The following is a 27581-nucleotide window of genomic DNA, read 5'->3' as shown; positions in this document are numbered from 1 at the left end:
AGTTGAATCAATGGAGTGAGGATAGGATGAAGGGTGCGATAATGGAGTATAGGGAGCAGGTGGAGGCAGGGCAGGCTCCACAACTTCGCATGATTGCTCGTGCATGGAACGTGCCAAAAAGCACTCTACAGCGGAGGGTCAAGAATAATGTCCAAGGCTACAAACATGCTTTGGGTCACAAACCAGTCTTACCTTATGAGAGTGAGGCAGAGTTGGTTAGGCTGATTAAGACCCTTTCCAAGAGAGGTTTCCCACTTAGGAGAAAGGAGATCCAGTCGCTTGCCTACCAGTACGCAGAGGCAAACAACTTGCCTGGATTTTCAAAAAAAAAAGAAGAGGGCTGGGCAGTACTGGTTCGAAAACTTCATGCGCCGAAATCCTGACCTCAGCCAAAGGAAACCTGAGGCCCTCTCTGCTGCAAGAGCAGCAGGGATTAACCCCATAACAATAGATACATGGTTCCATCAATATCAAGATCTCCTTACCGAGTTGGGAATCAAGGATGTGCCTTCCCACATTTGGAATTGTGACGAGACAGGAGTGCAGGACCATTTTCTGTCAGCTACTGTGATTTCAGAGGTGGGGAGTGCCTGCTACGAGGTCACGTCAGGCGAAAAGGGGGAGACGACAACAGCTTTGGCAAGCTTTAATGCTGCAGGGGACTACGGCCCTCTTTTGATCATCTTCAAAGCCAAGAGGCTAAAAGCAGAGTGGCTTTATAATGTTACCCCCAACACAGTGGTGAAGGTGTCTGATAACGGGTGGATAACAACGGACCTGTTTTTGGATTGGGGGAAGCAGTTTGTGGACATGCTCCCTAAGGATGACCTCAGACCACATGTGTTGCTGCTTGACGGCCACACCAGCCATGTATACAATGTAGAATTCCTGAGGCTCATGCAGTCACATAGGGTACATGTGGTTTGCTATCCTTCCCACACCACCCACTGTCTGCAACCAGCAGACAAGTCCCTCTTTAAGTCCCTTAAACACCATTGGAATGAGGAGGGACGGAGCTTCATGCGGCTAACAGGAGGGAGAAAGCTCCTTAAGGCAGAGTTTTTTTCCATGTTTGGGAGGGCATGGAGGAGGGCAGCCACAGTCCAGACTGCCCAAGCTGGCTTCAGGGGGACTGGAATGTTCCCAGTAAATCCCATGGCCATACATCCCAATGTGTATGAGCCAAGTTTGACCACCGAAAGGGCACTGGAGCCTGAAGGAAGAGCACAAGATGAACAACTGGAGTTGCCAGAGATGCGTGATGGGATTGGGGCAGAAGTATCTGTAGATACCACAAACATAGGCCAAGGAGAGGTGTCTTTCGCCACACTAATTCCCATTCCAAAGAGAGAAAGAGGCCAGACGAGAAAGAGGTCCAAACCACCCTCTTACCACCTAACCAGTGATGAACATTTCTCATACATTGCCTCCAAAAAACAAACCAAGACAACACAAAAACCAAAAACAAACAAACCAAAAAGAAAGATGGAGGGTACAAGCTCAGATGACCAGGGCATTTGCAGCATCTGTAAAGCCAAATTTGCTGATAAAAATGATCCCAAGAAGACAGAGGACTGGATCATGTGCATCGTTTGTGAGGACTGGTACCATGAGACGTGCGGCGAGGAGAATGGCATCATTGAAGATGGGGAGGCATTCACTTGTGCTGGCTGTTTAGACGCGTAGACTAACCTACTCTACAAAAAGCTGAAATTAAATTTTACCTGTGTGAAATGAGTTAGCCTATAAGATGAAATGTTTGTGAAGGTTCCTATGTTTTTATATGTAAATGCATATGAAATAAATGAAACTAAATAAAATATTGTGGGCAGGCAAGGGGGTGAAACTCCTGTCTGTTAAAAAAGGGATGTTAATATTGTTATATTGTTGTTTATATTGTTATAGTGTCATTAGGCCTACACTTTAATAATAATTGAATGTGTTTGAGTTGTGTCCCAGTTTGCCAATAAAGGTGTCCCAGTTTGACAGTACCGCCTGGAAAAATGTGGTTTGGGGTCAATGTGTGTTTGAGGAAGAGTCATCCATCTTGTGTTTAATGTTTCTGTCTTTTTTATTCTGTATAGTATAGTACAGCTCTTAAAGCTATTTGAAAATAGTATCATAGGAGGGGCGTATACATTTGGATCATAATAAAAAATTGTGCAGACGGTAAATTATCAGAAAGTGTCCCACTTTACCAGTATGCACCCTAGTTGTTCCCAATACGAGACCCTCCAGACCCAACTTCCCGACCAAATTCTTTTGGTCGCTACGCGCCGCCCAATCCTCTGTAGTGGACACGCACTGTCACGGTGCGTTCACACTGCAGCGTTTTTTTACAGCTCTGCACCGCTGGCCTTCCCACAGTGCACCACGCTCGGGGGTGTGTCAGACAGATTAATTCAGAGCTGTAGTTCTCTTAAAAGGGCAATTGACTGGGTTTTTGGGGTATTTCACACTGTTCCTTAAGGTCTCCGAATAGGGTATCTAATATTGGTCCTTTTATGGTATGCTCATTAATATTTAGAGAAGCTGCGCGCTGATTGGTTGGTTATCAACGAGTGAAGCTGGGAGCAAAAACGCAACAAGGCCAACAGCAGCACTCGCTGAAACACCAAAGTTGGAGACTTGAAATAAAAACGCGCAAATAAATCTATTGTGTCAACACAACACTGTTTTTAACAGATTGACTATATATCATTTGAAATGATAACATTACTTGTTTCCACTTCTGTTGTTGAAGCAAACTGGATTGACTTAGGTGGGCAGAACGTTAGGCTACAGCTTAGCAACCAAACCATATCGTGATTCTACTCGGCTTCAGTTAGCTAGCTAGGCTAGTTCTAGATATCTTGCTGTAAAATAACATGACAAAGATCTGGACAAACATGCATCGTGAATTGTAGATTTTCATTACGCAGGTTATTTATTTGAATGAAACACAGTCAGGAACATGAATCAACGTTGGCCCCATTGCCAATAAACTAAGCTAAATTATCACACATTCTACCCATGCTCTTGCGTTAACTAGCAAGCTAAACTTGTTTACATGCCTACAGTCTAGGTGTTACTAGTAACAGTTACTAGCAATGCTAACGTATCCTGTATCTAGAACCTGCCTTTCTCCAGTTCTTTCAAATTGATTATCGAGACAGGCGTTAGCAATAAGCCAGACTGCTGTTCGTTTTCTGGCTATTTTTCGGACGCTTCCCTTCTAACGCCGACTACAGCTAGTCTAGCTAGAGTCATTTGATGTGTGTAGAAACATATTTAGCATTCTACCTGGTATGCTATATACAGGAAATGTTAGCATTGCTAATAACTGTTAGCACAACATCATACTGTCCTTATAGCTTGCGGTTGCAATGAGCATACGGTCGGAACAGCACCTCTTTCCAGGTTCAGCCTCCTAGCAAATCCTGCTTGAAATTGTCCAAGGTTGTCAAAACTGTCTTGGGTGAAATGTTCAGAGCAAATGAATGATTGAGTGTCGAACTTCGCCGGGATCTTCTCATAGACAACAGCAGCCATGCCTGTTGAATGTTTGGCTCCTTGGGAAGACTGTGAGTGTTAGCCTTCCTTGTACAGCCTGGAACACAGCATTTACGACCGTGGTCCATTTTCAATATCCTTGTTATAATTCCAAACCTTTTTCTTTGTAATTCCTTATAAGTAGCCTACACAGAGCAGCGCGCAGCTAAACTAGTATCGGAGATAGACGCTACCTCGGGCTGGTCTGGATGTAAATTCTGGGGCGTGACAAAGATACAGACCAGAGCCAATAAGAGGGCGATCACCGGTCCTACGTAGGACCGGTAGCTTTGTTGAAAAGCTAGCGTTTTACAGCCACATTTCTTTTTGAGATTCAAATAGGAAAGAGGTGTCAATGGACTTTGATAGTCACGGTATGTTCAGTTTACCCACCGAACTGTCGTTATTCAACTATGACAAGGTAAAATCGGTTTTGCAGTCAATTGCCCCTTTAAATCACTGTTGTAGTTCGTATAATGTCATGGCAAATGTGCAGACAAAATACAACTTTTACAAACATTAAGCAAAAATTACGCTTTCTAGATCTGACATGATCTTATCTACAAAAAAGATACATCAGACAAACGTTGACATGTGTACGCTTTTATTATATTACTCGAAATCTCTGCAAATCAATCACTACATTATGACTTGCCACTACACATTCACTGCATGGATAGCGAGTGACTGCCAGCCAGCATTTCAACGTTGGATGTCAATCGTGTGCCTGGTGAGCGAGCTAGACTATGCAGCTAGCACAGTAGAAGAAAGTTACGTAATGAGACGAAACTGAATTAAAGTACAAAATACACACTATTGATTCGACCTCAGCAACCCTGTGCCAGGCATCAGTTTAGTTTAAGTCTCTGTAATTGAACATAGACGTATCATACAATACTGGGTATGAAGACACATATGATGAGTTGCTCTTCCATATTTGAAATGGCTAAACCTAGAAATGTTTACCATTACCAACAGTTGCTACGTTACAAGAAAAAAGAAACCAACCCGATTGGCCAACGCCAGCGTTTTTACGCTCCTCATTGCCATAAAGTTGAGAAAATCCAACTTTCGGCGCCCCGCTCGCCTTCCCACAATGCCCTACGCGAGCGTCGACGCCCCGCTCGCCTTCCCACAATGCCCTACGCGAGCGTCGACGCCCCGCTCGCCTTCCCACAATGCCCTACGCGAACGTCAACGCCTGGTTTCATTGAAAATTAAAACGACGCCCTGCTCTGCCCGCCCCGCTACAGTGTCAACGCACCGTTACAGTAGCTTGTTTCAAAGGGGGTTCCTTGTTTCAAAGGGTGTTCTTAATGAATTATGCAATATGAGTAGGCTAAATGCTTAGAATATCGCTAGAAGGGAAAACGAACCCACCTGCAACTGAAGCAAGCAAGCACACCCTACAATTTCCTCAGAAATTGTACCCTCTGTAGTTACACTTCTTCTGCCATTGTAGTCTATGGCAGCCCCGAGAACCATCTGGTAAAAAGTTGTGAAATTTGGCACAGTCTCTAAGCACAGTCCCCTCTTTATATTCACCAAGTTTCATGTCTCTCATTGGAGCACTCTAGCGCCACCAACTGGTCAAGGTTGGACTTGTGTTTAAACAACTTTTGAACCTTATGACCGATTTTCAAAAATGACGTACCGTTGGATTCCCTGGATCGAGACGAGTTCAACACACCCTATGACGTAAATTTCCGGTTATATAGATTTTCCGCCATTTTTAATTTTAAGTAAAAACGTTTTTTTCGCTTCTCCTCCTTCAATTTTTGTCAAATATTCCCCAGAATTGGCAGACATCCTCGTCAGAGCAACCCTCACAGAAGTTATCAAGGATATTTGATTTTCAAAACCGTTTGTCCGGTACAGCCAATAAAAATAGGCAACAAAGACACCAAACAAGAAGTTGGGTCATATCTCAATTAATCTTTAAGAAATCGACACCAAACTTGTATGATGACTCGTAACCCTCTTTTGCTGTCCAATTAATTTGGTGTCATGTGATCACTGGGCGTGGCTGCAAGACGCAAAAATATGTTTTGGCCAATAACTGTTGATTTGTTTGCCTTTATTAAGTGATTCCTTTGTCTCATAATGTCTTGGGACGTTCCGTGTGTGACCCATCATCATTTGTGATAATAGCCAAATTAATGAGGCCGCCATTTTGAATTCATTGAAAAACGTTCTCTCTACTCCACCTACACATATTGTCCAATCTTCACCAAATTTGGCAGAGATTATCTTTCGACCAAGCCTCACGAGACCATCAAATGATTTTTTTTTTCCAGCACAGTTTGCCCAGTACAGCCAATCAAAATGTGCCATTAAAGGGGCAATTGACTGCAAAACCGATTTTACCTTGTCATAGTCGAATAACGACAGTTCGGTGGGTAAAATGAACATACCGTGAATATCAAAGTCCATTGACACCTCTTTCCTATTTGAATCTCAAAAAGAAATTTGGCTGTAAAACGCTAGCTTTTCAACAAAGCTACCGGTCCTACGTAGGACCGGTGATCGCCCTCTTATTGGCTCTGGTCTGTATTTTTGTCACGCCCCAGAATTTACATCCAGACCAGCCCGAGGTAGCGTCTATCTCCGATACTAGTTTAGCTGCGCGCTGCTCTGTGTAGGCTACTTATAAGGAATTACAAAGAAAAAGGTTTGGAATTATAACAAGGATATTGAAAATGGACCACGGTCGTAAATGCTGTGTTCCAGGCTGTAGCCTTCTCCGATGCGCAGCGAAGTCCATTATTGGATGATATTGGACACCCCCTAAAGGGCATTATCCCGCTTATACCATGGCCACTTGCCAACACATTTGTTTTACATTAATATATGTTTTAATGCGTTTTGCAATAGAAATCAAAAGTTTTCCAACGTTAGCCAACTCTGATATCTTTAGTCCGCTCAGCTCATATAACTCATACTGGCTTTCCTTTGGCTGCGCTATTAGCCAGAAAGCTAACTTTATGCTAGCAGGATTTAATGGCAATAACATTGTGTAAAGTTGACAAACAGTAAATATAATTTGACAGTATGTTTGACAAGAAGACTATCTAGCTGGCTAGCTATGTCATTGTCCCCAAATCAATATCAAGATTTTCACGAACAAAGTATCGACCATATTCCGTATTTCTTCTATTAAACGCTGCTGCGTTTATTACACAATGATCATTTTTGGTGCAGCGTTTATTAGAGGGCGGCGTTTATTCGAGGGCGGCGTTTAATTGAAGAAATATGGTACAAGTACTGTACTAGGCTACAGTACGATCGCAGCCTGTGTAGCAAGTTGAATAGCAAATGGATGTGAGGTGATCGCATTAAAGTTGACCTTCTCCAGTCATTATAATTTGACAGTATGTTTAAGAACAAGACAAGCCAGCTACCAGGCATGTCATTATCCCCAAATAAAATCAAGATTTTTACGACATGTTGTTCAAATGTTTGGCGTGAGATTACTATACAATGTTTCTTTTTAACTCTGTATAACTCGCAACAACTATCAACTCCGCCGAAATCTGCACTTCTCAGCATGAGAAATGGTTGAAACAGGAAATGCGTGAGATTTGAGAGACCTGTAGTAGGCTAATCTGCTCTTCCCCAGAAAATGTTTGTCTATGGCTCTGGTGTAACATAGGCTAACGTGAACCTTGCTGATGCTAGCTTGTTAATTAGCCGTGTTATCTGCCTCAGTCGGTAGTATGCCAATAGTACTGTTCAAAGTTTATTTAACCTGTGCTAAACACGCTTAAAACTCTTAACTTGTAGCAACCGGAGGGTTACTTTCTCCGATGCATAAAACCTGAAAAGATTCCTGCACTTTCCATCTTTGACGAGACATAAAACAGCTCATACCTCAGCAACAGTATAACGGAAAATTAGAAAGGTATTGAAATCGTTACTTTTCAAACCGCAGTATATGACACCGATAACCGGCCCATGCCTATTCACAATTGAATTCCAACTCTACAGCACTTATCCAGATTAACTTAATACTGGATATAATCACTTCATGGTCAACTATGTTTTAAAATCATAATTAAAGAGTAAACATTGATAATTGCAATCTCTGAGGGTTAAAGTCTGCTGTACTGTTCATCACGTACTGTATATCTTACCTGGGGCATAGTTGAGCACCCTCAGATCCGGCTCCTCCTCCGCCAGCACTCGAAACATCATGTCTCTGGCAGCCTTGCCCGTGCAGTACAGCACCCACGAGGGGAAGGGCTGCAGGGCGCACAGGGAGCTGATGTTGACAATGCTACGTCGCAGGCTCGGGCGCTTTGGAAAAGCCTGCAGCACCCCAGCTGTGAGGCTCAGGGCAGAGCTGATGTTGAAGGACAGATAGGAGTCCACTTCTGCTATGTTGGTGAAGGTCTGGGCATAGCGAGATACATTACCTAAAGAGGCTGGGGTGGGAAAAAGAGAGACGAAAGAGGTAGTACATATGGAATGAAATAGAGGAGAGGTTTATAGCATCAGATTTAAGTCAAGAGTGTGCAGAAAGTGTTGCAGATATGAACTTTTCACTCGCAAAATATAAGTACTCAAGCACAAATTCAACAACCGAGAGTTGTACAGACAGTTGGGAGTGAGCGCCTGACACGCTCTAATAGGTTAATCATAAGAAGGTCAGTGCCTCCATAGGTGTCTGCCCAAAAGTGTCAAAAAGTGTGTTAGACTTCATGCAGCGCCGAAAGGCGACCGACTTGAAGCAGTGCATGCCGGCTAGATTTTTTGTCGATCTTGAGTTGGCGCCAACTTCGTCACTATGTCATCAAAGTACCACGAGAGATTCGAGAGCAGCCGGCTGGGTTAGCAAGCGCATCTTCTTAAGAGCAACTGCAAAGCCGCCACACCTCGCTCCTCAGCTTGAGGCAAAGGCCAGGGAGTGCAGACATGGACGTTTAAAGAGAAATGTTAGGATAAAATCCCTTCTCACAATCACATTGCAGTCTTTTCACATGGATGAAGGTAAGCAATTCAAAGCTGTTGTTTAACTACAGTATTTGACATTACTGTATGTATTAATTTTAGTGCTGTCAGTTTAACGCGTTATTAACGGCGTTAACGCAAACCCAAATTAACGGCGTCAATTTTTTTTATCGCGCGATTAACGCTCTTTTTGGCCTAGCACACTTTATAGTTTTTTTCACATGCTGTTGCAACAACTACCGACGTTAAAAAAACTACCACACTGGATCTAGCTAGACCGGAAACAAAACAACAGGCACGCCACACACTTGTTTGGCTTGCGAGCCGGCTAAAGAGTAGTAGTAGAGCCCGTTTACGGATATTAGACATTCTCTGGTAGTAGGCTAACGTTACGTTTTGAGTGGATGGCGAGCGCGAGACACCGAAATGGATGCCAATAAGATTCTGAATGGGAAGTTTACTTTTAAAAAGTTGCCAAATGGTTCCATTGACAAGACCAAAGTGATCTGTGTGTTTTGTGGTTGCAAACTGAGCTATCATCGCAGCACGTCCAGTCTAAAATACCACTTGATGGCCAAGCACACAGCTGATGCGAATTCTCCGCCCCCTCGTCAAAGCCAGGCGATTGCAATGTTGTTTTCAATAAAAAAAATATTTGCACGAAGCAAGCCGAACCACTTTTCCATATTGATAAGAGCATTAAAATTTTGAAAAAAGAATGGGAAAAAAAAGAAATCAAGGGACATTGAGAATAGATTCAAATGCGATTAATTGTGATTAATCACGAGTTAACTATGACATTAATGCGATTAATCGCGATTACATTTTTTAATCGAATGACAGCATACTTAATTTGATAAATATTCATCCAAAGTCAACAGCATTTTGAAGTCAATGGTCAAAGTCTTTGTCAGACATCCATCATGACAGAACGCAAAGAAGAAAAGGACACAACTCATCTATAAAAGCTTATTATAGTCCAATAATCCATAAGAAAAATGGTCAAGATGTTATAGGGTCAAGATATTATTTTGTAGTTGCAGGGAGGTCAGTCAGACCACACCAGGGGCGGATCTAGAAAAATATTCATGGGATGGCAAGAGATTTTGAAGGGTGGCACCCCGTGGCAGAAGTATGTGCTGATTTAATCGCAGTCATATTAATCAATGTTTATTTGGAATGCCCACAAATTAAGACATTTTAGCTCAAAAACATTAGGCTAAATTATTAAGGCACAATATTAAAGCCTTAAATCAACGATATTGAGGAAACACTGAAATGTGTTTTCATTTATTTATTGGCTATTGGTTAATCAATAATAAACTGTATTACTAAACCGTAGGTTGGACAACTTGGTCAGCTAGTAGTAGAAAAATGTGCTACAAGTTTGAAGTTTGTAAACACTGAAAATGATGTGTATTCAAATGTCTGTCAGTTTTTTCGGTATTTGGGTTACCTACTCTTTTACCCTGGTCCCTAAATATGACGCGGAGCCTGAACGGGGGTACGAATATGAACGTCTGTTGAATCTCGAATATAAAACTGATTTCACCTTGGTCTTTCGCAAATGTCCGACTCAGCGGAGTGGGGAGGCTGGTTGGAGTAGTCTAGTGAGTTGGGAGAGTTATTTTGTAAAGCAGGGTTCTGTTCCATAAAGGCCGCTCAAATAAGTTGGACTTAAAGTTCCAAACCAGACTTGAATTAGCTTAACATGTCAAGCGGGGCTAAAGCGGTTCCATAAAGGCCAATTTCAGCTCATGCAGTCCTACTAATTCAAGTCAGATTTAAGTAGTCAAGCTAATTGCGCGTGCACCCTATTCTTAAGCAGCCCGACAGGTAAAACATGGATCATACAATCCACCATGGCAAAAGCAATGCACACGGCCACGTGACTTCTTCCAGAAAGAAGGTTCCCTTTAAGCCTTGTACTATGACAGCTCCCTCATCCACCGCTTCATCAAAATGAAACGACACGCCATGATTGACGTGAACGATCGAGGTCGAGGTCCTTTTAGACCTTTACTTTGTTGATTAAAAAATAGACACCCTCTAAACACATGTAAATTCACTTTTTGTACATTGTTTTAAATAAATAGCCTATTATTAATCAATACATAACCCAGAAGTCTAACTTTTTAACATGGTTGTGTTGGGAAAATGGAGGATGTAGCTTATGGATTTAGGTTTGTTTTGCATTTGTAGACTTCTGTTAACAACTATATAGCTATAATAATTATACTCAGATAATTTAGATTGAGAGGCCTATGCCTGATGCCTAAACATTTGAAATTACAAACTAGGCTACGTAACGTGGCGTGTAGGCTATCAAATCATTGTTCATCATTGTTTAATGCATTAGGCTAAATGTTGTAGCCTATGTAGGCTATTTAAGTTGATTTTCTATCAACGTTAAACTGAAAATTAGAATATCCGTTGTAAATCATCGTTTTCCTGCTGGGTCAGTGTTACAGGAAGGTCTGGTTAAGCACCAAGTCATGCTACGCCTGACAGTTAGCCTGCCCCGGACCAGACTAGTTTCCATAAGTTGCCATAGTAAGAGTTCGACCTACGTTGAGCTAGTTTTATGGAACCGAGTGAACTAGGAATGAGTCCGACTAACTGACATAAGTCTGGCTTATTCGGTAAACTCGCTTTGTGGAACAGGCCTCAGAAGGTATTTCCCTGCTTGTTTCCATGGCTCTGTCTCTCTATGTAAATGAATCCTCTTGCAAGACGATTAACAATGTGTTTTATAACTTTGTTTGGAAAAACAAACACCACCACCTTAATAACTAAGCACTTGCGGCCAGCAGGGCCGATGGAGGTTTTGAATTATTGGATTTTGTCTATTTAAATAATACTTTGAAAGTTAAATGGTAAAAACTTTCAGAATCGTTATGGTATTTTAATCTGTCATGTCTTTAAGAAAATTGGGGGTATAACATTTCTGTTGGCATGTGATTACAATATTACTAAACTGCCGGTTAAGTTATCTACATTTTATCAACAAGCCCTTATGGCATGGAAATTGAGTTTTAGTCAAATATTTTTGCCTCATAAAGCCATTATATGGAATAATGACATTGTTACCATTAAAAACAAAAGTATCTTTATGAATCATTGGATAGAAAAACATCAATAGCGATTTGTTTGAAAATAGTGGCCATTTGTTAAGTTATGAGGATTTTTTACATGTCAGAGCCTTTCCTGGTGTACAAAGAATATAGATCTGTTGTCAATGCAATTCCCTCCAGTTTGTCTCAGCTTATCACTTGGCTTTTCCCCAAAATTATCCCCAAAACAATTCCTGAGCTTACTATTAATGGTATCAATTTGACTAATACTAAATGTACCAATAAACACGTAAGGGAATTTATCTATAGCAAGAGAGAGATATCACCAAGAGGGAAATCGTTTTTGGAACTCACAACTAGAAGATATACAACGGAGAAAGGCTTGGCTCTGTCCCTTTTAATTTAGTATCTCAAACAAAGTCAGAGAGGTTCATTTAAATAATTTCACAGGTGGATGTCAAATGCTCATTTTGCAACACTGATGCTGAAAGTCTTATACATTTTTTTTTTCCTTGTCCATATACTAAGATTATGGAAAGATATGGAAGGTTTCATACTTAACTAAACTGGTCACTATTACTATCAAAGACAAAGATGTTATTGCATATTTTGACTGTACTTTAATATCCTTAAACTGTATTGTTAACATTATGGTTCTAATAGGTACATTTCGCGTTCATAAAGCCACATTTTCAAACTCTATTCCATGCTTTACAGTATTTCTAATATACTTTAATCTCTTGATAGAATCTCTTAATCTGCTACAAAATAAGAAAGCCTTATTTACTATTCAATATTATAAAGAACTTAGGGCTGGTAAAAAAATAATCACAATAGATATTTATATTTCCATTCGATAACGTTAATTAAGACCACAGATCCGTAGTAGTAGTAGTAGTAGTAGTAGGCTAGCAAAATAAGTATTTTCAACTTTTTCCCTACAGTCGACAAAGTTTAGGCAGCGCGGTGTGAGAGAAATGTTTGCGGCCAGGGAACACGTACCTGGGGTCAAGTAACTTAAGCTTTTTAAAACCTTGCTTCTTATCAATACTTTGGTGCAAACGTACACTTTCTGCATGTTCCAACGAGTGATTTTGCTTCAGGTGGTAAAAAAGGTTTGTCGTTAAAAGACTTGGTAGCCACCTGTTTACGACACAATTTGCACCGAACATTGCTCTGCTCTGTCGGATTTCAAAAAGCCAAACCACTTCCAAATATCTGAAAACAAACCATTTGTATCAATTATTTCTTTATTGGAAGTTGCTCCCTCGCCATGGTTATCGCTGCCACCGTTTTCGGCAATAAGACTCATTTTCCGCAGTTAATATTAGCTACTCCACTCGAGGTGCTTAGTGTATTTTAGGGGGCGTATAGCATTTCTCCACAACTTCCTGCTGCACCACAGAAATTAAATGGACTGCTGTTCCTAATTATTCTCTATCGACATTATTGAAAATGAATTAATGTTACTGTAAGGCAGATTTTCTGTGTACATGTAAAGCGTAAGTATCTGTAAGGTCAAGAGGTCCTGCAGCGAGACCCTCCACCGAGCAGAATACAGCACACAGCCCAGACAGTTATGAGACTGTGAGGCAAATCATGTACAAAACAGGGCTTACGTGATTAACAACCCGTTCACCTGTTAGTGAATACTCTAATGTATCAGTGTACTGACCACTGAAGACCCGTTAAGAAAGCAATTCTGTGCATTCTATATCTGTACTGTCCAAACTCATGTATTTCAGCATGGCTGACAGACAGAGCCTCATGCCATCAGTTTGTCTTGAACTGATTGTTTGATCCGGGTACTCGACTAATGAACCAAAGAATCAAACTCCTTTGCTTTGTCGTGACTCCTGAACAACAGTTACGATATCTTTCTTGAGGGAAGTCATTACTTCGATAATATTTTTTATCGATTTATCACCCACCTGATTGTTCCACTGCCCAATGTAAAGTACATGCGCCAAAGGTCAAACCTATTTTCATGTGGGCCCAGGGGCTCTTGGTATAAATGGGCTAACAGGGCTATGTCATCCCTATCTTTTACAATTAAGTTAAATTATTGTAAAATAAAAAATCTTACAACAGATTGTTTACAATTTTGGTGGCACCTAGAACAGCAACGCCAAATATTTACACGAAAAACAAAAAAACCCAGCCCAAACACATTATGAAGATGAAAGGTAGCTAATGTGTGTGACAGATTGAGGCACGCCCATTGATTTGCTGCTTGTTTGGGCTAAATTAATTCAGGCCACTGACTTTTGACCAATGACAGCTGGGGGTGCTACCGTACAAGAGGGCGGACTTTTAAGTGACAAGTGTCCTGATGATTTGTTGCCCATTTGGGCTAAATTAATTCAGCCCTCAGAGGCCTTTTTTGACCAATGACAGTCAGGTGCTAGTGGCTACTGTGTGTGATAGAGTGGGGAACATGATTGTTGAGATGGTTGGTGTTGGCAGAATTTTGGATCAGGTGGATCCTTTACTTTGTCATCTATTTCCTTTGTTTTCTTAAGAAGAAACACTGTCACGACACACCGTCCAAATGGTTAAAATACCTTAATCGTACGTTTTGTCAAAGTTGGTAGGACTAAATGGACTGGCTAAGGGCGAGTTCAGCTAAAAATGTGCTTTTCTGTTTCCTGTGTTTGCTTTCTGGAAGAGACACGGCTTGTCATTGTCCCCAAATCAATTTCAAGATTTTGACAAACAAATTGATTGGCCATGTGTTGCCTACTGTCGTGTCGGCTGCTGCCTGGTTGAAATCGAATTAATCAGGCTATTCTTGTGGTTATTCATCTAAAGTAGCCTATTGTTGCACAGCACTTAAAACAAGGTAGGCTATATCATTTTGTTGTTACAATTTTGTATCTCGGATGTAATTCTGCATTTGCTGCAGTTTGAACTATGACTTTCACCTTGATATTTGAGCGCGGATGTATACCTAGCTGAATTGCACTGTAGGGGCGAGAATGAGTCTTCGAACCTGTGTGTATGCCTTGCGTATGAAATTACCACATCAAACGAGACGTGCCAACATGGATGCACACTGTTAAAAAAACTGGAACAATCTGGCAGCTGGGATGCCAGATTACACCCATTAAATGACGGTAATTACAGTATTTTTTTTCATTAACAGCAACTAACTGTAAAATAATTGTAATTTTCCAGTACCAAATTTCACGAGATATATCTGTAATGTGATACTACAGACATTACCGGCGCTTCAGATTACACTTGTAAAATGGTTTTAAATGGTGAGGATGATATCTCGTCGCATGTCAATTCACAAGACAGGTTAGATCTGCATCTAACTGGACAACATTCACACTCAGGGTAAACACCTTATGTATCTAAACTACAAACCATTACATTACACATATCAAAACAGAACGAACACAACAACAAAACTCCAAACAATGCTTATCTAACTAAGTTTAAACTTTTAACTCTGTAGCTTTTTAGCTTGCCGTAGGGCATTCTGGGTAACAGGAGCGTTGCCGCTACACAACTAGCTAATCAACTTTCCTTCGTCCTACTCTGGCGTCTTCACATTTAATCATTTAGCATACACTTTTATCAAAAGCGACTTTCAAGAGAGCTTAACTATAAGTGCATTGGTCAATGATCATAGACAACGAGACAGCCCCAAAAAGGCTTTTGCAGGCTTTTGTAGTCTTTGATATTGACTGGTGCATGCTGGGATTGCATGACGTCAACTCCCCAAGCTCAGTTCACAATTCAAGGTTCCTATGTCAAAACCAAAAATTGTGTTAATAAGTTATTTGTCCGTGGGATGAAAGTTAATATCTGCAAAATAACAGTTAAAATAGCTAGTTTTGATAAAGTAAAGTTATGTGTTTTAACATAACATTTTTGTGTAAATGTTATTATTATTTGTAAAAAAAAACAGAAGTTTTTGTGTATTTTTAAGTAACAACATTTGGCTGTAACTCTTGAGTAAAATTATAAATTTAAAGTTTATAATTTACAGAAAAAGTGCGGTAATGTTTTTTTTTTTTTTTTTAGAGTGCAGCTATGAAGCCGCCTGGTTTGCTTCAGGGAAAATGTATTTTGAAGAAGCTTCCGAAAGGAAACCTTGACAAGGCTAAGGTTGTTTGCACCTTGTGCAATGCGGGATTAGTTTACTGTAGGAGTTCTTCCAGTCTCAAATACCACCTAAACGCAAAGCATCCCTTAGCTAATGCGGAAGATGCCAGGCCAAGCACTGATGTAGCGCAGGGGAAGAGTCGTTGTGGGGCTAGTTTTTCCCTCTGTGTAATTAGTGAATCATGTAGTATCTTGGCAAATTCATCAGAAAGGTAGAAGAGAGCAGCTTTTAGGAGAACAAGCAATTCCCCAAAGAACTGTCAGCTCAGAATTTTGATTTGGCTCGTGAAAGTCTTTGTAATAAGCCTATGCGCCAGGGAGACCGCATAGGCTTAGGCGGCAGCTATGTTTTGGTTGCGTCATGTTCATAAGTTCACCATTTTACATTTCGGTGGACACCAAAAATGTGTTTGTTACCAAACCTCTAGGAGGGCAGCCTTTAGGAGATGTGGGAATTGTGCTTTTAGCCAGATGCTCCGATTATTTTTGTGATTTGTGGAAAACTTGCAAGTGGAGTGAGACTGTGGTCCGGGGGTACATTGTTTTGACTTAACCTCAGAGACAGATTCGGCTCGCTCACTGGCAGTGTGTATTCGTAATTTGCCTGATAAAGCGACCTACGTTATCCAGGCTAGTTTCACTCGGTCAGCCTATTTAAAGGTCTCTGACAAGTCAGAATCACTGTTTACAGGCAAAGGTCGAGCTGGTCTATGGTCAGATGTGTATATTGACCAGTTTAGAGCTAAATACTCTTGCCAGAGCCTGGAATCAAGCCAAATGTTTGGAGTGACTTTGGATGGCCGGGACTCCATCAGGTCAACACATTTGGATTCAAGTATTGCCACTGCATTTCACAGTCAAAACTGTATTTTTTGTGTGTGATGTGTAGTGTAGATGTAAAAAGCTTCATTTTTCACAACTGTCATGGATCCTTTCTTCACTTTTACAGGTCTGGAGGGTCATGCAGAGGCCTGCTCAAGAGTTCAACAGAGGATACTGAGAGAAACTGATCCCTTGCTGGACTACCCCCCTCTAGCTGGACAGAATCTGAATCAGGACAGCTTTTCTTCAGCCCTGACCCCAGGACAGCTTCATCCAGCTGGCCTGCCCTGACTGCCTGCCTGCAGGCCCTGCTTGCCCCTGCCTGCAGGCCCTGCTTGCCCCTGCCTGCAGGCCCTGCTTGCCCCTGCCTGCAGGCCCTGCTTGCCCCTGCCTGCAGGCCCTGCTTGCCCCTGCCTGCAGGCCCTGCTTGCCCCTGCCTGCAGGCCCTGCTTGCCCCTGCCTGCAGGCCCTGCTTGCCCCTGCCTGCAGGCCCTGCTTGCCCCTGCCTGCAGGCCCTGCTTGCCCCTGCCTGCAGGCCCTGCTTGCCCCTGCCTGCAGGCCCTGCTTGCCCCTGCCTGCAGGCCCTGCTTGCCCCTGCCTGCAGGCCCTGCTTGCCCCTGCCTGCAGGCCCTGCTTGCCCCTGCCTGCAGGCCCTGCTTGCCCCTCCAGAGACAGACACAGTAGCTCTGCAGACTGCTTTTTTGAGGACATTGATGAAAAAGGACAAACCAGCATTTTTTACTTTGATGAAAGTCTAAATGTTTAATCCTTTCCATGTCCCAGCATGCCAAGCTGCTGACTTTTAGTGTCTTAAGTAATGAAACCAGTTCAAGTTATAGACTTTTGACTTGAATCCAATGATTAGTCATCTGAATAAAATCCACAAGAGAAGTACTGCTTCTTGGATGATTTGTGCTTCACATCAGTACATCTCACACATTTGCCTTTTTTTCCATGGGATTCATGGAATTGCTAGTTTCTGCTCCACCATTGTGTAATAAAAAATAATAATTTAGGACAGCAATTCCATTTTTGTGTTATCCTTTCGCATTACACACATTTAGTCAATGTTCTTAAACTCAACCAATTGTTGTCATTTTACCATATTGTTCATATTGAACAGACATCAGTGTTTGGGAAGATTACTGTATATTTCCACTTTTGATCTGTATTTCCATCGTAAATTTGGTCTTTAATTTCAATTGGAAGGAGTATTAAAAGCTCTTAAAAAGTCTTAAATTTAACTTGTTTACACTTGTAGAAACCCTGTGAAGCCCCCAACCCCCACTCCAGAGACAGTTGGTGACAGAGAGGCGCAGACATTAAGTTAAACATAGCTATGTCTTAAGAGTAAAGTAAAAAATTGAGATTAAATGTGTAAATGGATGTTGAATCTCAGTTCTCTGAGTTGGTGCATGTCAGTTTAGGCAAAGGTTGTCTTTTAAACCTCTAGGTTTAAAAATAATTCAGATTTGATTGTAACTCTCTTTTATAAATGTATAGTTGGATTTGACATTTAACAGCTATTGAATTAATTAAGCACGTTGTTTAACTCAAACAACCATAACACAGTAGGCTACATATGGTATAAAAAGCTGTAGTCAGCTTGGATGTTATCTTGACATATACATGTAGTCTTGATGATGATGCGCACGCAGCTTCAAGGCAGAAAGACGCGTTCCATTTAAGGAGACTCCGAGACCTTGGCGCGTCACGAGCATCTCGTCATATCCTGCAGTCGGAGCACAGCTAGATCATCAGCGTCAGCGCTCTTTGGGTACCCAGCATGTAGTTTGGCATGTCAAAAACACCAAGACTTGTGGAAAACAGTTTGGTTACAACAGCTATGCAAGGGATTTCAGTTGTTGCGTTCGTTCAGTTAGATGTTTGTAATATTGTTGTTTGTTAGTTAAAATAATCTTGTTGGTCACCCTGAGAGTGCATGTTGTGTGGTTTAATCGGAAATGAGAGTCGGCATTCGTGCATGGACACTTGTAAGGAGTAAATCATGGGCAATTTTTGATCGACATCTAAATCTCATGCGTGATCGCTTCTCGGCCTTTTGGCTCAGACCTAGTGAGTACCTGTCCGATCGTACAGTAATTTGGAATCCTCGCAGGAGGATAGGAAATCCTCGCCAAAGGGCAGCCTGGGAGCAGGGGCAAAAGGATGGAGCCTTCCCAGGGGCCATCGCGAGCGAGGGCAGAGGGCCAGTCGCTCGACTTCACTGGCGAGGACGACGAGGGAGGAGAGGGAGACGGAACCATTGGGGCGAAAGCCTGGATCGACCCCGTCAAACTCAGACTTCCACTTGTACACCCCTGGGGGGTAATTGTAATGTGCGCCCCCTTGTGGGGCTTTTGTCCTGTATTCCTTGTGGGGAACCCGTATTGTGACTGTCTTATTTTGATGTGTCTTTTAAGAAACGTTTTAACGAGTTGATTTTTTATTTTTTATTTTTGAACCTCATGCGTCCGCTACAGTATTTCGGCTTTGGCGTGACTTGCGCTGGGAGGGTATGGTATGAATTGGGAAAGTGTGCGGGCAGGTTTTTATATAGGGTGAAATGGAATGAGAAATGTAATGCAAAATGTCTGAAAGGGGTGTATTTATGTAAATGTCCACATTGCCTCAATATCTTTGTGTCAATAAATCAAATATCATTTTGACTGATGGTTTTCAAACCTTATTGGGTTCAAGATGACATCACTCTGAAGTACCATCAACAATATCACCTTGGTATATCAAAATATGATTGAATTTGAGTATTTTAAACTTTGGCTGAATCTAACAACTCTTACCACAGAATAAACAGCTTACTTTTTTATACAGTAACTGAACATGACAATATTCAACACTGAAAATAGCTCAATGGACTGGGATAGTGACCGGCAAAGCAGGGCCGGCCCAAGCCTTTATGGGGCCTTAAGCAAATTTGATTCCGCTTCGCTTATTGTTGCCGATAAAAAATAAAATAAAAAAAATAATATATATATTTTAAATACATTAAACTGTAATTGTATGTGCTCTTGGGGGCCCTCTGGTAGCCATAGGGGCCCTAAGCAGCCGCTTAGTTTGCTTATGCCTTGGGCCGGCCCTGCTGCAAAGTATAATATTGTAGGTTTGAATCCAGCCGCAGTCTTTTAGCCTGTCTTAAATTTGAATATATGTTTAGTTAAACAGGATGAGATCATTATGAAATACCATGTGCAATTTCATGCAATTCCACTTTGAAATGTCAACCGCTTCTTAACCTTTGTCCCAAAGCTGACCAAAGCTAATACTTTGCCCTTTTTACTCTTACATTCTCAACAGTTGGTGTGTAGCAGAGAGGATAGAGAGGCTGCCTTGTTACCTTATGCTCATGAGTTCAAATCCCCATTCAGCCTATTGCAGTTGGCCCAACATGAAGTAGTTTTGCTCTCGTTGTCCAACTCTTGACCTTCTACAATGTAAATGTTTATAATATTTTGCGGAGGAACCCGCATCGCTGCTTGCAGCTATATTTATTATTATTATTATACTCAATTATACTCAATTATTATTATTATTGACTACTTTATGAAAGCTGTGGCAGAAGCAGTTTCTCCCGTGGCGAGCGTTGTCAGATTTTACCAAAGTATAAACAGCTATAATTCAGTCATATTTTGACATATCAAGGTGATTGTGGTAGGAAAATGATTTGAAGTATAACAAAAAAATAAATAATTAGTTTTGCTTTGCTGCTTTAGCAACTGAATTTCCATCTTTTGTGCTGCTTGGCCCCATCATTGCTGCTTGCAGCTATATTTCATATTTATTTTTGGAGGTAGCCTTTTCAACTAATGTCTGATTTCTCTTTTGACTTAACTGAGAATTCAGGAACTGGATTTGTTGCCTGCTGTTTTTCTGCCATTCTTGTGACTCCAACTCAGTTGTTTACAATACTTCTTCCTAGCCTGATTGAAAACTACAGTAATGCGCATTGAGTGGAGGGGCAGAGTAAGCGCAGGTAGGTGGGTAGACAGACAGGTAGCCCGTCCAATCATTAGTCTGGGCCGGCATAATAATTGGTTGTGTTTATTACAATATTGATGCCCACAGATGTCGGTTTGATTTCATATTTCCGTCAAACCTTTACGTGTATTGGTTGCTACCAAGATGTGAAGTTTATTTATGCAAATATGACCAAAAGTGCTTCTCAACAACATTGCCTACCCTGCCTTTAACTGATAAGAGCATGTTAAGCACTCGCTCGTAGCTGTCTGTACAACTCTCGGTTGTTGAATTTCTGCGTGAATACTTATATTTTGCGAGTGAAAAGTTAATATCTGTGTGAATAATCTACACGCTCTTTATTTATGACATTAATCTGATGCTAGAGGTCTAAGTCTTATGTAGGTTACCACAAATACCATATATTATATCAAATATTGTCCATGGGTAATTTACCATGGTAAAGTTGGTATGAAGTTTGATATTCAACAGATATTCGAACGAATATGTTTAGGGACCATCAACAAACTACAAATTTCAACAGTCAATAGCTTTTCAACAACATGAACTGTGAGCATCAAAATAATGTTAAACTGCCTTTATTTTGTTCATTTTCATCTCACACTACTTTCAGTGAATCTTTGAATATTTCAAACTTCAATAGCTTTTTCGTCATGTGACCTATATAGCTCATTAATTTCAGTGTTCACTGACTATGTAAACATGTTGCACAGTCTTTATTTTGTTCATTTTCATCTTACACAATTTTCAGTGAATTTCTGAATATTTCAAACTTCACTAGCTTTTTCATCATGTGACCTGTACATTTCAAGGCCCTGTTTAATTGGTAACAAAGGACATTTTCACATGTTAATTTAGAGGGTGACACTTTCTCTTATCTATTCACAATTTATGGTAATGACAGAAACACATCCAAACTCTTTGACTCCTAGGAAGTGGAGTCAGGTGTAAAATCCAAAGGCCAACTTTAAAGTCAAATAGGCCTGGACTGGTTATCTGTCATACCGGGCAAATGCCCGGTGGCCTGCGGCACCTTTTGGGCCGTCTCAAAATAAAAACGTAATAAAAAGAATAAATTTATCATCGACCGGCCAATGAACCAGATAAAAATATTTTGGATATGAAGATACCATATGTGGTAGACTGTGTGTTCTACACTTCCAGTGTCCCTCTGACTGAGAAGCTTCTTGAGACGAACCTGAACAAGGTGGGGACTCTTCACCAGAACAAGCCGAACATACGAGTCACAAAGGCATCCAAATCTAGGGAGATGCCAAGTTCCAAATGTTTTCATAGTCATGTTTCCATTCAATTTGGATTCAATGGCAACATGACCATGGTAAGCTATGTGCTGAAGAAGGGAAAGGCTGTTGTCCTCCTGAGCACGATGCATGACAAAGCAGTGGATAACAACAATGTTGTGATCCAGTACTATAACTAGGGCTGCAAGGATTAGTTGAAATCATCAACAACGTCGACGATAAAAAGTTGACGACAAATATTTCTGTTGGCGACAAATCGTTTGATCTTCTCTGACCTATTTTAAGTGCCTGCAATAACGTGATTTGACCAGTGCGGCAATGTAGCGCTAGACTAATGCAGCCCTCCCGTATGCTATCCAATAAATAAAGAAAACAGTGCTAAAATGTCAGCTGTAATGCATGCATGGCGGAACTTGCTTTCCATGGGAGCACAATGTGCATGCTGGAACATTTAAAAAGGAAACATCCCGGCACGAGAGGAGATGGTGAGAATGGTGAGGAGTGTGCTCCAGCTGGAACAAAGCAAGATGACCAGTTAGCGACACCAATTGATAAAAACGCAGTTTTCACGCATACCAAGACCGTAGCAACATGTCCACAGACAGCAGTTATACATGCATTACAGACATAAATCTAGGAATGTAAACAAATCTCTTAAATTAGGAAACAGCATTAAGCGCTTAATTTGTAAGAGAACAGGGTTTTGTTCAATGAAAACAGTGAGTAATTGGACAAAAAGAGATTGGCCTGTTCTGTTGATTCAAAGTGCAATAAAAAAGCTGAAGTGATTTCCTGGTTTTATTTTTTAGTTAGAATAAGTATAACTCAATGTTTCAAGAAATTGGGAAAAAAAAGGGGAGTCAGGTGGTTGGACGGTGAGGGAATCGGGGTGGTAATCTGAAGGTCGCCAGTTCAATTCCCGGCCGAGCCAAATGACGTTGTGTCCTTGGGCAAGGCACTTCACCCTACTTGCCTCGGGGGGAATGTCCCTGTACTTACTGTAAGTCGCTCTGGATAAGAGTGTCTGCTAAATGACTAAATGTAAATGTAAATTGCAAAAGCTGAATAATTATTCAAAGCCTACTAATTAATCAGTGAAAAAATAGATTAGTCGACTAATCGTTCTAATAATCGTTAGATTAGTCAATTATCAAAATAATCATTTGTTGCAGCCCTAACTGTAACACTGACTGTCATCTGTTTGTCAAATTAGGAATTCAAAATCTTCAATATTTTCATTTGAACTGTCAGACTGACGACACAAAATAAAAATATCTTATTCATACTTTATGTCCATGTGTTTTTTAGAAAACCACAGTTTTTTGATGAGGTAGCTGCTGCAATAATTTCTTTCATCCAAATAATTAATTTTATTCATTTGCTTATTTCTTTAATCCCAATCCCTATTGCAATTTTGATACGGTTTAGTTGTTGTATGTTCTGGGTGTGTTGTGAGGAGATGGCAGTGGAATATCAGCACTGCTTCTCCTCCTAAATAGCCTCTTCAGCAATGTATACATGTAATTGATTTACAAAACCAAAATGAAAGAAAAGTGAATGGACATTATTAAATGAATTTGAGGTATATCGGTCACGTGAGCAAAAAGCTATTGAAGTTTGAAACATTCAAAAATTAATCTAAAATAGTGTGTAATAAAAATGAACAAAGTAAAGACTGTGCAAAATGTATCCAGTCAGTGACCACTCTGAAATGTATTTGAGGTAGCCTATATAGGCCACATGACGAAAAAGCGATTTAAGTTTGAAGATTTATTTTAAATAAAAACATAATTGTTAATAACCTGAGATGAATATGAACAAAATAAAGGCTGTGCAGGATGAATGCATACATCTGCAACAGTTTAACATTACTTTGAAGCACCTACTTCATGTTGTTGAAAAACAATTTACTTTTGAAATGTGTCATTTGTTGACGGTCCCTATGCGTTGTTTAGCCAGCCACAAGCATTGACTAAGCGGCCGGTCGTAGCGGTTTTAAACATCGGTTAAATTATACAATACTGGGCGTCCGAATATCTGTTGAATATCGAACTTCAAACCAACTTTACCATGGTGGGAAAATTATTCTCGACATAGCCACCCGTCAAACCAAATAACTGCCCACACAGACACACTTTTAACATGCATTAAGACAACCAACAACAGGTATTCCTACCAGCATTATTCACTAAAATCAGATGATCCATATCTTCCGAAGATACCTTCTTGACCGCACTAATGACACTTTCGACGCCTTCTTTCGTCGCAAGGTCTGCAACCACACACCTTGTCGCCAGACCGAATATGTTTGCCTCCGATGCGGCTATTTCAGCTTGAACGTCCCACAGATGGTCGGCAGACCGTGCAGCCAGCACAAGCACCGACCTCTGTTTGAGGAACTTGGGTATCTCCTTCGCTATGGTTCGGCCAAATCCTTTCGACGCTCCGGTGATGATGCAGAGCGCCCTGCCGAAGTCTTTACCGTTTAATTCAATCATGTCAGACATAACTTTGGTTTGCATCTTGGTGAAATGTAGCGTAGCCTATGTATGAACGTACTAAAGGGCGCCTATTTAAGCACAGAACAATTTTGCTCCGTTCAAGATGATGCGCTTTACCAATCGATTCGTAAAGGATTTAATAAGAAGGTCTCACGCGTTGCACGCCAAGTCATAGGCTACTGGAATTGGCCCCGCCTAACTTTTATTGGTTGACTGTTTTATATTTATTTTACTTACTGCGTACTATACATATACAAGCTTTTTTCTTGAATTATGGCCTAATGCAGCTGCCCCTTACGGCATGCATGCGTCGTCATAACATTGCGCCTTGAACTTTGATTCTTGTTCATACATCCGGCTCAGTTCATAGCGCAAAATTTGAATATTGAAGATAGATTTTTTAGTTGTGCTTGATTTTACCATAAAACACCATTCATCGAGCTAGCATGCTGGACGCCCATACTGTTGGAGGGCAACCGTAGGGTTGCCACCTCCAATGTGGTCAAATAAGGGACATATTGGCAGTGGGCCCCATGTCGGGGGAAAATAATTAAGTGGGGGTCTGGGGGTTGTCCCCCAGGAGAAAGTTAAATATTTCATTTCCTGTGTTCTGGAAATCTTGTTTTAGCAATTTGTGCTTTTTATGCAAACATTTTAATTCCAATTTAAATGCAATCTCAACATAAGAGTAAAGCAGAGCTGCATCAATTATATTAAAGCCCTAAAGCAAAACATTTGTTTTTCTTATATTTATGTGCCATAAAATGTTTAACCTTGACTAAACATAACTAAACTGGCATCTGTGCAAAGTTTTTTCAATCCTATACTGAAATTGGAAGTCTACTGTTAAACAAAATATGAATCACAGCAAAGTATTTTTAGATTTTAAAACAATCACCGTGGGGGTTGAAGGATTAGATCCTGGACAAAATGTTTGGTCTGTCAAAATTAACTATTTGGTGTATTTGGAAGAAGCAAAAAAAACATTGATAAACGCAGAAATAGCAAATGACCTGGTAGACCAACAAAGACTACTATGATGGATATTTAAACAATAGGCCTACATTTATTGGTGAAATTAAATTAACAATAAATTAGTTGTGAACATAAATTAACAATGCATTTAGTTCTGAATCATATATGTTTTGCTGTCAAGCTGATCAGAACAACTGTTGTTAAAAGTGCAGGGCTCCTTTAACAGATCGAGGAGGTAACTGTATTATTAAGGATGCCAAGTCATTACAATCATCATTGACCCTTTCTACTTTTTCTTCCAAGTGTACTTGGACAGGCCACCAGGGCCACAGAAAATACCCTGTGGTTTGCCTTTGTTAACAGAGAGTTCTACAGCGATCCTGGCGTAATTATTTAATCAAGTGTTTAGAGTGTGGATTAAAAGAAACACTCGGCACACATCTTTTCTGAACTAGCTCTCATGGGGGAGAGAAACAAGAGAACTTTATTTAACACAAACACATCAATTTATATGCTCAGGTCACGTGCCAATCGTTCATTTGCTAACATTTATTTTCACAATTGAGAGCATATTATACACACATGTTAACACCCCCACTTGATCTCATATTGTGACATTCTTTAATCTAAATATACCCTGAGGTCTTCTACCTCTCATCCTATTAACTTTACACACAAATGGTTGTTTTCCAAACACATACTCTGCAAACTTAATGAACTTAAATTTTGATACAGGTTTTGTCATCATATCTGCTACCATTTGATCTGTCGGGCAGTATTCCAAAACTATCTTTCCTTCATTTATGGTAGATCTTACAAAATGATTCTTTACCTAAACTTTATTTGCTCGCATCTCTGTCTAGATACAAGATTCTTGCTGACGCTATTGTGCCTTGTTTATCCTATGATTGTTAAAGGTAAGTGTGTGTGTACTTTCTATGTGCATTTGCCTATGTGTGTATCACATGTAACTTTTAAATTGTAATTTTAGCTTATGTTCACACTGCCCATTTAGATGTTACAAATAAAGTAAACCTGTTATTGTATATTGTTACTGTAATAGTTCCGTTGCTGTATATTGTTATAGTTTACTAGTTGGAGACAACGGGGGACTGGTTGTTTTCATCCTTATTCGTATAAATATAACCTATTTTAGAGTTGTTTCCCCCGGAACAGATTTCATGTTCCAACCAAGGGGGGCTGTCGCTGTCTTGGTGTGTGGGGCTGCAGCAAATACCCTCTTAGCTTTGTTAAATTGCTGCACTAGTCCACACTTGACCGGTGGGGATCTCATTCTATTACGACTGTAACTGTTAGCTGCTCCGTAATTCTGTAATCCTTGTTCTCCTCTCTGTCCCCCCCACACATCCCCTGTGATGTGGGGGGTCTGAGCTATCTGGACCTGCCTGGTCGGCGGTCTACCAACGCTGGACCAGGTCGTCAACCGGAAACCAGTCTCCATGACGGCCAACAGCGAGTTCCCAGGTCCCATCCAACGTCTATAAAGCCGAACAATGGATTTTGGTGTTTCAAAACCCATTGACATTGTATGACTATGTTTAGCTTGTGTTCTGCTCCTCTCTCTTACCAACCATCTCTGGAGGAGGGGATCCCTCTCTGAATTGCTCCTCCCAAGGTTTCTTCCATTTTTTCTCCCGTTGGGAGTTTTTCTGGGAGTTTTTCCTTGTCTTCTTTGAGGGTTTAGGTTGGTTGAGGGGCAGTTCTATGGGCGTATTTTAAGCCCTCTGTGACATGCTTGCGTGTAAAAAGGGCTATACAAATACATTTGATTTGATTTGATCCTCATAAACCCTAGGTAGTTCGTATTGATGTCTGTCCATACCTGCTAACTATTGTCGTCGTCGTCATCTGCCGCTTATCCAAGGGTCGGGTCGCGGAGGCAGCAACCTAAGCAGGGAGGCCCAGCCTTCCCTCTCCCCAGCCACTTCCACCAGCTCTTCCTGGGGGACCCCGAGGCGTTGCCAGGTCATCCGAGAGACATAGTCCCTCCAGCGTGTCCTGGGTCTTCCCTGGGGCCTCTTCCCAGTGTGACGTGCCCAGAACACCTCACCAGGGAGGCGTCCAGGAGGCATTCTGATCAGATTCCCGAGCCACCTCAGCTAGCTCCTTTAGACGCAGAGGAGCAGCGATTTTACTCTGAACCCCTCCCGGATGACTGAGCTTCTCACCCTATCTCTAAGGGAGAGCCCGGACACCCTGCGGAGAAAGCTCATTTCGGCTGCTCGTATTCGCGATCTTGTTCTTTCGCTCACTACCCATAGTTCGTGACCATAGGGGAGGGTAGGATCGATCTAACAATTGTACTAGGTACATACACTTTTGTGTAGTTGTTG

General features: G+C 41.1%; 1 protein-coding gene and 1 long non-coding RNA gene across 6 annotated transcripts in view; one reads left to right on the top strand and one right to left on the bottom strand.

Annotated features, from left to right (window-relative positions):
- The window catches only part of LOC146235942 (sepiapterin reductase-like), a 56164-nt gene extending 31578 nt beyond the window's left edge, over nucleotides 1-24586 (bottom strand). For 2 of the 5 annotated variants that reach the window (XR_014741012.1, XM_084687693.1), the window contains exons 1-2: nucleotides 23928-24585; nucleotides 7665-7955 (exon numbers count right to left, since the gene is read on the bottom strand). Coding sequence is in view for 4 of the 5 variants with exons in the window: in XM_084687693.1 (XP_084543819.1) it covers nucleotides 7665-7955; nucleotides 23928-24273 (637 nt within the window). In the remaining variant the exon portion in view is untranslated. Of the gene's footprint in view, nucleotides 1-3035; nucleotides 3590-7652; nucleotides 7956-23927 lie in introns of those variants that run through there. The other 3 variants (XM_084687692.1, XM_084687690.1, XM_084687691.1) reach the window with 3 other exon arrangements.
- Nucleotides 23698-27037, top strand: LOC146235941 (uncharacterized). Its single transcript, XR_014741014.1, has 2 exons — nucleotides 23698-23824; nucleotides 26091-27037. It is a non-coding gene; the product is annotated as an uncharacterized LOC146235941 (long non-coding RNA).
- Nucleotides 27038-27581: the final 544 nt, after the last annotated feature.

This window comes from Hypomesus nipponensis, chromosome 22 (genome assembly GCF_054491055.1).
Source record: "Hypomesus nipponensis isolate SF chromosome 22, ASM5449105v1, whole genome shotgun sequence".
Taxonomy (NCBI): domain Eukaryota; kingdom Metazoa; phylum Chordata; class Actinopteri; order Osmeriformes; family Osmeridae; genus Hypomesus; species Hypomesus nipponensis.
Note: the sequence above shows the minus strand (reverse complement) of the source record. Positions and strands in the feature narration are given on the sequence as shown.